The 11,070-nt window shown below is 51.3% G+C and overlaps 1 protein-coding gene across 1 annotated transcript; it reads left to right on the top strand.

Moving 5' to 3' along the window:
* The first annotated feature begins 204 nt into the window (after positions 1-204).
* LOC132685202 (neuropeptide Y receptor type 4-2) lies at positions 205-9,089 on the top strand. The gene is made up of 2 exons (XM_060642253.3): positions 205-741; positions 5,364-9,089. Exon 2 carries the CDS (start codon positions 5,404-5,406, stop codon positions 6,529-6,531), a length of 1,128 nt encoding a protein of 375 aa, XP_060498236.3. The 5' UTR covers positions 205-741; positions 5,364-5,403; the 3' UTR covers positions 6,532-9,089.
* The last annotated feature ends 1,981 nt before the right edge of the window (positions 9,090-11,070 follow it).

Genomic DNA, 11,070 nt, shown 5'->3' with positions numbered 1-11,070 from the left:
AGGAGCCCAAGGCTCAGAGACACGCTACCACGGTCACGGGTGGAGGGCGGGGTGGGCAGGGGGGCATCCCCAGCTCCTCGTGTGGCCTTGGGCTCCCGTAGCCTCCGGGTCCTCCCCTGAAACGTTGGTGGCTCTCTGCCTCATCTTGTGGACTGCGAGGAGAACGGTAAGGGGTGCATGGCAAGTGTCTGGGCGCCTGGGGCATTCGGAGACCAGGAGCTATTGGCTGAAATTTCAGGAAACAAAATAGATGTCCTTTCCATTCTTACTTCCTTGGGAGATTGATAGGATTTATATTAGTTCTTAATTTTTCTCTGAGTGGGGGGGGGGGGGGACGCAGGCTGCAGGGGAGACCTCCCTCAGGGGTTCAGGTGTTCCCCCCATCCCTCTTGACTAGCCAGCTGCCTGGGAAATACATCTGAAGGCATCATTTTACTGCCATTGCACAATAATCCCCTCCTTCCTCCCAGACTGGCCATCCCCTGCGGCGTACCTGAAGGACCCAAGATCTGGTCCTCGCTGGGCATCTTTGAGGTATGCAGTGGGAAGTGAGGGACAATCTTTGTATGAGGTCCCATGTGGGGGGGCCCCAGTCTCTCAGAATGGTCTGAAGTGGTCCCTGTGGCCGCTGCTCGCTGCTCAGCAACCCCGGGGAGTGGATGTGATCACCCTGAGGGGGTCATTGCACTGCTGGAGGCTGCAAGGGACGGCATTGGACACCCAGTCACTCGGAAGGGACCGGTACCTGCCCAGTCGTGTCTCCTCCATGGGGAGCTGTTGCTCTCATGGTCTGCCACAGCGAGGTCTTTGAGCCTCCAAATTGTATCAGTAAGGCGGCAACTCTAAGAGAGTCATTGCATTAGAGATTCCAAACCCAGGTCAGCTTGGGGAGGACAAGGGCCTGAAGAGGCTGGGTGGTCTTTGGAGCTGCTGGGGAGGTGGGCGTTCTGAGCCAGCATGCTAGAACCAAAGTCCAAAGCTCTCAGTGTGACCAACGGAGGTCCCTGGGGTACCTTCTTATTTGGCTGAACCGCCGACCGGCACCCCTGGGCACTCCCTGGGGCCCTGGGCTCCGTCAGGCTTTGTCAGGGATATTCGTCTGCTATGTTTGCAGGTCAACAATGGTTGGATACTGGCAATTTCACATGGTTCAGTCTAGGAATGCCTTCCTCCTCCTCCAGGGCTGTGGTGTGGATCAATGCTCAGTGGAGTATCAGGCACCCGAAGCTCAGTGAAAGCTGATGTCCTTCTGCCCTCTGTCTCCAGGAAAGCGTGTGATCTCCAGAGTGAGGCGAGCCCCCTCCCTCTTTGGGGTCTCTCCTCCAAGACTGGGTTCCCGCACTCCCTCTCCTGCCTGCCCTTCCAAGTCCTCTTCCTGCTCCCCTGGCTGCACCAGCCTCAGATCCTGCCCCTCCCCAGGTGCAGCCTCTTGGGCTGTTTGGGCATCTCCCAGGATGTCCAGGGACCAAACTTGTCCCTCAGCATCCTGGGGCCCTCATCTACAGACAGGTCAGTGCAGGTGAGGCACCGACTCACCTGCATGAGGCCTGTAGTGAGTGTCTCTCAGGCTAGTCACTGGCCTGTGGACAGGGTGGTCTTCTGCTTTGAAATGGTGGGAGTGTGGCCCTTTCCAGCCCTGCAGGCTTGTCCTGGGTACTCGGCTGTGGGGCAGGGTTCAGAGCAGGAGGGCGCTGAAGCAGGGCTCATGCCCTTTTGAGGCCAGGCACTTGACAGAGGACTGGAGTAGGGGATTTGTCCCAGTGCTGTGCCCTCCTGCAGGACTTTCTAAAGAGGCTTTGGGTCAGAGCTGGAGCCAGGTGCACTCAGAGGCCTGTGCCTGGGTTCGTAGGATCACTGTGGCCAGTTCTTCTGGTGGAAGGGAGCAGGGCCCCTCCGGTGGGGTTGGCGGGATGTGTGGGAAGAAAAGGCAACTAATGTTCGATGAGCACTGCTCATGCCAGGCTGGTCTTGTTGTAAAATGGGCAGCTCAGCTTCCCAGGAGGTGGCAGAGAGAGCTCCTGACCAGGACCTGGTCCATCGAATTATGTTCTTTGTCCAAGGGACGAGATGGGGACTGAACTGAAAGAGTCTAAGGGAAGGGGAGCTCCAGAGTCCTACCTTTCAGACCCCCCTCTTCCCTATTTCACCCCCTGACTTTGGGGAACCAGGCTGTCCTATAGGTATCACACCCTGCCTCATACAACTGAGGAAACTGAGGCTCAGAAAGGTTCAGCGACTCTCCCAAGGCCACTCTACAGATAGGTGGCAGGGCAAGGAATTTGAACCCAGGACAAGCCTGCAGCCTGCTGGCCTCCCTAGGTTCCTGATAGGTTTCTCTGCTGTTTTCCTAGATGCCTGTGGTGGCTCTATCTGTGCAACAAAGGACACTGTTCTTGACCCCAGGGGCACTCAGACAACCCAAGAGACAGGCCTACGGCCTGCTCTTGGGTGAACCCCGCTCCCAGCAGCCAGGTGACCCACTGCCCGCAACCAATGGTTTCACTCTGACCATTCCTAACCCTGAACCCTGAAGTCCCAGTTGGTGGAGCTGTGGCTGGATCTTGACCCCTTTGCACCAGGCCCTGGCGGCATCCAAGTTCAGTCTCCTCCCTTGATTCTGCTCAAGAGCACCTGTCCCGAGGGATCCTCTGTTCCGGGGGGTCCCCACCTCTCAGCAGGTTCTATAGAAGGAATCTGACCTTTCTGCTGACCCGGCTGTTGGATTTGAATTACTGCTACCTTGCCCCTGGAGTGGCTTCTGGAAATCCTCAGTCCGTGCGTGCAGAGGGCCCTTCTGGGGTGGAGGTTCATGGAGTCCTCCCGGCGGGCCCCTCCCAGCCTCTGCAGAAACATGCAAGGGCCTGCTGGCAATTTTGCTCCTTTCTGGGTCCCCCGGCCCCCTGGCCCCCCATGACACTTTCCTGCCTTGCTCTTCTCCCAGTGCCAGCACTTCCCTCCTTTGCCCGGTCCCACAAGCTGCTGGGAAAGGGCTGGTTTGGGTTCAGACATCCATGTGGTCTAGTCAGCAGGGGCTGGTATGGGGTGTCCTGGACCACTGTGACCATCCCTTGTGTTAGCTCTTCACTGGTTCTCTAAGAAGGGGTCTGCAAGCCTGGCAGACCCCCAGTGCCATCTTCTTCGGCCCTCCCTTTCCTCCTGCCCTGGCCCTCGTACTCAGTCTATTCTCTACATCCAAGTGATCTTTCTGGAACGGATTTGGCCTTGCTGGCCAGATTGCATGCCTCTCCCAGCATTCCTGCTCTGGCCCACCTCTCCGGCCTCATGGCTTACCATTGCCTTCCACCAACTTGGGAATCCAGTTGTTCTGAACTGCTCACTGTTCTCTGAGGAGGCTCTGCTCTTTCTTGCCTGCACCGCCCCCCATCTTTGCCCATGCTGTTCCCTGCACCTTGAATTCCCTCCTCTATCTTGCCCATTGGGTTGTTGACTCCTCTTCAACTTTGAGGCCGTGGATCAATGTAACTTTCTCTCTCATCTTCCTGCTTCTTCTCTGATCTCCCCACTCACAGGCATCCCATTCCTGCTGGTTTGGGCCATGGCAATATGGCCTTGAGGTTCACCTGTATTCCTGGTGGTCAGTTCCTGTGGCTGTATATCATCTTGGCCTTTGTTTCTAGCATGGGGCTTCGCACATGTTTATTGAGTGAATGAGTTGAGTGACAGTTTTCTGGAGTTTCCATGAACTCTGCTGTGATCGTGCTGCTTTTGGCCAGTTTGGAGCCGCTGGTATTGCCTCCCACCATTGACTCAGCCCTGGCTGGTGGTTATCCAGAGCCTCGGGTTTGCGTCACATTTGCTGTTTCTGAGCACAGTGTATCCACCACATTTCTATGCAGCTTTGGCTGCTTTTGGAGTTGAATACTGGGCCTTGCATTTGGCCTTGCTATGTTTCATTTTGTCAGGTTCTGTTCCAAATAGCCCTTTCTGCCAGAAGACTGTGGTGTCAGAATAATACTCCTGCCTCTGAGATTCAGTAGTCAAAATAACCAGACTGTAAACTGTTAGTTGAATTCACGACTTGGTCTTATAAATGGCCAAATGTACCTCATCTTTATGAGCCAAATTAAATGCACGGTGAGTGATGTTCGTGAGAGCTGACAAATAGAGTTTACTGCTCTCTGGTTAATTTTGGCCATACTCTATAAAAACTGCCTTTAAATTAGCACTTGATGATGAAGAACATATATATGTTCACAAATGGACATGACCATTATGTAGGACTTAAAGAATATCTGAAATAGGGTCTTCCTCTCTGAATAGTATTTATCAGAATGGGACTCAAGGACGAAGTGCACAAGAATTGCATGGGCCGTATGTTGAAATATATGGACCCCTGGGCGCTATCTTAGACTCACTTAACTGCCTGTCCTGGTGAAGGGCTCTGGAGTCTGCACTTTTGACATGACCCTGGAATGGGTCTGATGCTTTCTGAGGGCTGGGGACTGCCTGAGAGTTTAGTGACAGCCAGAGATCCCATGGAGAAGGTGTATCATGGTGGTGTGTGGAATGATCTGGTGGCTTTCCCTGTCAGAATATCTATCACTGGCATTACCACCTGGAGATTCTGGAGTTGAAATCCCAATGTGGTCTTGGCAGAGGGTCCCTTGTGTTGAGGAGACACCAGGGGAAAAGAGATGGGCTGTGCCAGGGCACAGAGATGTGGACCAGGCTGCTGAGTTTGGAAACTGCAAACTGTTTTGGGTGACTTAAGCATAGGCAGGTCAGTAGGCAACCATAACCTTGGCCCTACCCATGTGTAGCATGATGGACGTGGGGAGAGAGCCAGTGTGCCGATGACCCAGTATTTTTGTACCTGGCAGTCATCAACTCTGTCATGTGTCACCTGAGAAACAGGGCTGACAGGGCAGGTAGGGGCTGAGACCTGGAGGGTGTACTGTGTTTCGAGCCCTGAGGTTTAGTTCTATTCTCAAGGGCGTGGGGTGCTGTAGAAGGACCTGAGTGCCAAGTGGCATTTACTGCGTTTCTATTTGGATAAGATGTGACAAGAGGATTTCTACCCATACTCCTTAAGCAGTTCTGTCTTTGAACTCTGCTTATGAAAATCTAGTTTCTCTACCATTAAAGCAGACTTGGAAGCCTGAGGTTAGAAGGAATTTGTATAACAACTTCTGGCATCAGACCCGGGTTCGTATCTGAGCCCTGTTACTGATTAGCTGTGTGACTGTGGGCAAGTTGCTTACATCTCTGAGTCTCAGGTCCTCGAGGTCCCAGCAGCCTTGGGTTGGAAGAAGCCATGACCCTCTCTACCTGACCCCCACTTCTCCCTGGGGTCCACGCAGGAGGCATGATCACTGAGTACCATTTGTCTGTTTGCTTTGTAGGCACTGTCACTGAATCTTCTGGAATCTTCTCACCTGCACCATGAACATCTCTCACTTCCTGGCCTTGCTGCTCCCGGGATCCCCACAGGGTCAAAACAGGAGCAGGTCAAGGAGCATTCCATACAACTTCTCTGACCACTGCCAGGATTCTCTGGACCCGATGGTCTTTATTGTTGTCTCTTATAGCATCGAGACTATTGTGGGGGTCCTGGGCAACCTCTGCTTGATATGTGTGACCATTAGGCAGAAAGAGAAGACCAATGTGACCAACCTGCTCATTGCCAACCTGGCTTTCTCTGACTTTCTCATGTGCCTCATCTGCCAACCACTCACGGCCATATACACTATTATGGACTACTGGGTCTTTGGGGAGGCCCTTTGCAAGATGTCAGCATTCATCCAGTGTATGTCGGTGACAGTCTCCATCCTTTCGCTTGTCCTTGTGGCCCTGGAGAGGCATCAGCTCATCATCAACCCAACAGGCTGGAAGCCCAGCATCTCCCAGGCCTACCTGGGGATTGTGGTCATCTGGCTCATCGCCTGCCTTCTCTCCCTGCCCTTCCTGGTCAACAGTGTCCTAGAGAATGTCTTTCACAAGAACCACTCCAAGGCTGTGGAGTTTCTGTTAGATAAGGTGGTCTGTACAGAGTCCTGGCCGCTGTACCACCACCGCATCATCTACACCACCTCCTTGCTGCTCTTCCAGTACTGCATGCCCCTGGCCTTCATCCTGGTCTGCTACGTCCGCATCTACCGGCACCTGCAGAAGAGGAAGCGGGTGTTCCGCAAGGGCACCTACAGCTCGCGGGCTTGGCAGATGAAGAGGATCAATGGCATCCTTGTGGCGATGGTGGTTGCCTTCGCCGTGCTCTGGCTGCCGCTGCATGTGTTCAACAGTCTAGAGGACTGGTACCATGAGGCCATCCCCATCTGTTATGGCAACTTAATCTTCTTGGTGTGCCATCTGCTTGCCATGGCCTCTACCTGTGTCAACCCTTTCATTTATGGCTTTCTCAACACCAACTTCAAGAAGGAGATCAAGGCCTTGGTGCTGACATGTCAGCAGAGTGCCCCCGTGGAAGAGTATGAGCATCTGCCCCTATCCACAGTGCACACGGAAGTCTCCAAAGGGTCTCTGAGGCTCAGTGGCAGGTCCAACCCCATTTAGCCAGGTGTAGGCCTTCTCCCTGCCATGGTCATTGTCAAGTTCCTTTACTTAGCCAAGTGGGCCAACTGCATCATTACTGGCATCATTATTGGCATTCTGGTGGACACCATCCTTACGGGCTTTCTGGAGCCCAGAGAGGCTGGAAAGAACCCATTTTTGCAACCATTTGCATTGTGAAGACTGACATTCAGTTGGTTCAGCCATTTGTTCCTGGGAGAATTCTGAGCATGGATTCTGCGGGTCACAGTATGTCATGTAGCCTGAGCAGGTGCCAGAGCCAGAGATGGTCTGCTCGTTGCAGGCAGAGTTCATTCTGGTAATTCAGAAACAGATGCTAGGCTGGGAGCCCAAGGGTTTCACCTCCTCCAGTGAGACCGTGAGGTCACTGTGGAGTTAGGGAGGGAGCACGGGGGTCAAAGCTCTGGACCTTGGTCAGGCTCTCACCTCTTGGAGAGATGATGTTGGTGGACAGGCTTTGTAAGTGGTAAAGAAGTCTATGAAGGCAAGTTAGCACATCCAGGTGCAGAGAATGGATCATGCTTACCTTGGGTCCTCATGCTCCAATGCAGGAGGAAAGTCAGTCCTGAGCAGCAGGAATCCCATGATTCATATCCTGCTCCGTATTCCTCTTTCACTGCCTCCGCCACCTCATGTGGAAGTGAGCCTGCAAGTATCTCCCCTTGATAAACACCTTGAGGGGGACATCTGCATCACCATAGAGCTTGTCCTCCATGCCTAGGACAGGACCTGGTGCAGTGAGAGGGCTCCAGCAAGGTTTGCCATGGTAAGCTGATGGTGTAAACATGCCCCTGCTGAGGTCCTGGCTGAGCACGGGCGCCCTGTGCCACGGTCCAGCATGGGAAGGGCCAGGTTGCTGCAGCTATGCTCTCTTACCTGCCTTTCCTAGCCTTTAGGACCTCTCTTGCCAGACAAGGAAGCAGGCTAGGGACTCTGTGACCTTCCCCCATGTTGACCCACTGCCAAGGCTGACAGCACTCAAGGTTGTGACTCCGGCCTCTGTTCCACACTCTGACCACTAAGCTGACTTGCTCTAGGTGATGTGCATTGTTGTTCCAAAGCCTCCCCAGGCCTTCAGTAGGGGCAGGGGCAGGGGCAGGGGGTTCGTGAATTTGGCTTAACAGGACATTGGCTGAAAGGAGTAGGAGTCCTCCTTCCTCCAGCCCACCAGGGAAAATGGAGAAATGGCTACAATGAATGTGAATATCTCACCCATGGAGGTCTTGCCCCAGTCTTCTGGCTGCTGAGCCAGATCCAAGGCTTTATCTCTGTGTGGACCAGACAAGTCAAGCTTACCTGTGGGCCACTTTCAATGGGACACCCAGGTCTGGCTCTGCCTGCTCAGTTTCACCTACCCTCTGGCAGAGTGGGCAGTGGCTAGACCCACCATGGCCTCCAGGGGCAGGGTATTCAGGTGCCCAAAGCCCTCAAGTATCTCACTGGGAGGCTGCTAGGACCGCTGTTCACAGGATATGTGGCAGAGGGCCAGGCAACAGAAGATTGAACAATCACGACTGTCTCTCTGATCTGGCCCCTGATCGAGAACTTGTGCAGCTGACACCCAAGACAAGTAATCTGTGAGCCACCAGCCCCCTTCCTGGAGCTGTTTATTTCTTCCCAGGTTTTGGTCATATCTCTCATTCTGTTTCTTTATTGACTTTTACCCTGGCTTTTGGAATAGATTTTGAGCCACTGTATTGGGTGCAGCTTGTGCTTGTCCTCTGGTGCCATCTGCTGCTGGCTGCTCCCGGTAACCACCTGCCAGCAAAGCCCAGACCCTGGGGCCCATCCCAGCAAGATGTCATTGACCAAGCTTCCCAAAGAATGTGGGGGCCTCAGACGCCTCCAGAGCCCATGCAATTGCCTGGGGATTATGCCTCATCACTCGTATCAGTGGTGCCAAGATGCTTGGGGACAAGGATGTTTTAGGGTGCCCACATGACTGAGGACAGGGGGACTGGGTTGGGCATATGGCAGAGGTGCTTGGCATTAGGAATTGGGGTAGTGGGTGAAAGCTTTGTTGAGCATCTTCTATGCTGTCTTCACCTTGCTTGGGTTGACACAACTTACCTGGATGGCTGTCTCCTGCTCCCAGTTCCTAATGACCCTTGGAGTTGTCTGGTTCCCCAGTGTACCCTGGGACCTTGCTGCTCAAAGTATGTTCAGAAGACCAGCAGCCTTAGCAGCACTTAGAACTTGTTAGATATGTGGAATCCCTATTGCCACCTGAGACCTATTGAATTAGAATCTGCATTTGATCAGAACCTCTAAGTTAATGGTGTACATGTTCAAGTTGGAGAAGCTCTGCTCTAGGAAACAGAGTGCCTGGAGCCTGGAGCTGCTCGGTGAGCACCTGTGGACACCCACTCTGGGATCTCGACTAGAGTTCTAGGAATCCTTGTTCTGGAAATAAGGCTTTAAGATGGTATGGCTGAAAAGGTGGGTTATTCCACTGTGGTTGTTTGTCTCTTCTCTGACTGCATGTGGACATATTTCTTGTGAGACCTGCTCATTCCTTAAATAAATATTTGCAAAATGAACAGTTTGTGTAGTTAAATTCTCAGTGAATGTGCCCCTCTGTATTCTGCTCTGTTTCCCTTCAAGCTATATTGTCAACCGTTCTTTATGTTGCTATATATCATTTTTGACAGCTGATTAAGGATTTAGAAAATGTGCCAGTGAAAGCTGGTACCTCCGAGCGATATCTCTCTTTAGCTCCTGGAAGGGCCTTTCTCTGTCCCTGCTAATTGGCATGTCCCTGATTGTAGTGGGGGGACCCTTCTTCAAAGGAGCATCAGGGCTGGAATTGGAGACTCATGCTCATGAATACCACCAGGGGACCCTTAGAGGGCACAAAGGATTACTGAACCCTGGTGGTGGGAATGTAGATCCTCCCTCACTCTAACATTTCCTTTTTCCAGAAATGACATTGGCTTGTTTTTTCCCATTATAAAAAGTGAATTATATAAATTCTCAAAAATATGCAAAATATGAAACAAAATGAAAAGGAGATCACATGCCACCACCCAAAATACTCAATGTTTTCATTTTGGGGAATCATTTCTTTAGTTTTTATATAGAGTGTTAGGCTTTTTTTGAAAAACATGGTAGAGATTGTACTGTAAGTATATGCATATTTATCTATAAAGATATTTTTTACAATCTTTTTTGCTTAACATTATAAGAATTTTTTTAAACATAATTTATTGTCAAATTGGCTTACATACAACATCCAGTGCTCATCCCAACAAGTGCCCTCCTCTGCCCATCACCCATTTTCCCCTCCCCCTTTCCTCCCAATAAGCCTCAGTTTGTTCTCTGTATTTAAGAGTCTCTTATGGTTTGCCTCCCTCCCTCTCTGTAACTATTTTTCCCCTCTTCCCTTCCTCCATGGATTCTGTTGGGTTTAAGAAGTTTTATTCATTCATTCAACAGATATGTCAGACACATGGTAGATGCTGGAGATACACCAGCAAGAATAGACATTTTCCCTATTCTTATGGAGTTTGTAGTCCAATGACAAGGTCCATCCTGCATCCTTAATCGTTATCTGTTGTGGCATATTTAGATGTTTCTAGACCTATTGGTTATAATTCTGTGATGAACTTCTATGCAGAGAACTTTTTCTGTATTTGGAATTATTTTCTTAGGAGAGATTTCCAGAAGTGGAATTAGTGGGTCAAAGGGCATGGACGTTTTTCAAGGCTTATGATGTGTACTGCTAAACTGGTTTCCAAAGAGTCTGAAATGGTCTGTGCTCTGTGACTAGTGCCTGTTTTACTGTATCCCGGCCACTGTTGGGGGGTTACCATTAATGAGCAAACCTCCATTGTTCACTAGATCCTGTCCCCACTCACCTCCTGAACGTGACTCCAGCATCCGTCATTTTCTGGGCTCTCCTTTACGTAGAACTCCTCCAAACGCTTGTCTAATCTTGAAGTCTCTGCTTCTTCTCCTTCCATGCTCTTTTGTTCTCACCTGTTCATCCAAATAGCTCTTGCCAGGGTCACTAGTGACCTCCATGTTGCCAGATCCCAGGGTCAATTCTCAGCTTTGTCTTTTGTGACCAATTAGCAGCATTTGGCAATTGATCAATCTCTTCTCCTTGAATCTCTTTCTGTGTGTGGCTTTTTTAGGACACCTCACTCATGGTTCTGCCCTGCCTCGCTGGGCACTCCTTCTCAGGCTCCTTCCTGGACTCTGTCTTCCTGCCCTCAGAGTATTGGTGTGTCCCCAAGGAGACATGGAGGCCCACTTCTGATTCCTTAGGTGGGCTCACTCAGTCTCCTGGCTTTCAACACCAGTGAATGTTTATATGTCTAATGCTCCCAAATGTGAATCTCCAGTCTGGACTTCTCTCTGCTCTTGGATTTGTATATCCAGCCACTGCTTTGTGTTTACTAGATCAAACTTGGCATGTTCAAAAGCAGACTTCCGATTTGCTGTCTTGCCTCTTCTCCCTCAGTTTCCCTCCCACCCTTCATTAAATGGCAACTCTCTCATTTCATTGGCTTGGGTCAC

Source organism: Panthera onca, chromosome D2 (genome assembly GCF_046562875.1).
Source record: "Panthera onca isolate mPanOnc1 chromosome D2, mPanOnc1 haplotype 2, whole genome shotgun sequence".
Taxonomy (NCBI): Eukaryota; Metazoa; Chordata; class Mammalia; order Carnivora; family Felidae; genus Panthera; species Panthera onca.
The sequence above is the reverse complement of the archived record's forward strand: the minus strand, read 5'-3'. Positions and strand labels throughout refer to the sequence as shown.

Coding starts and splice junctions, on each gene's coding strand:
- LOC132685202 (XM_060642253.3), top strand. CDS start 5,404: ATGAACATCTCTCACTTCCTGGCCTTGCTGCTCCCGGGATCCCCACAG.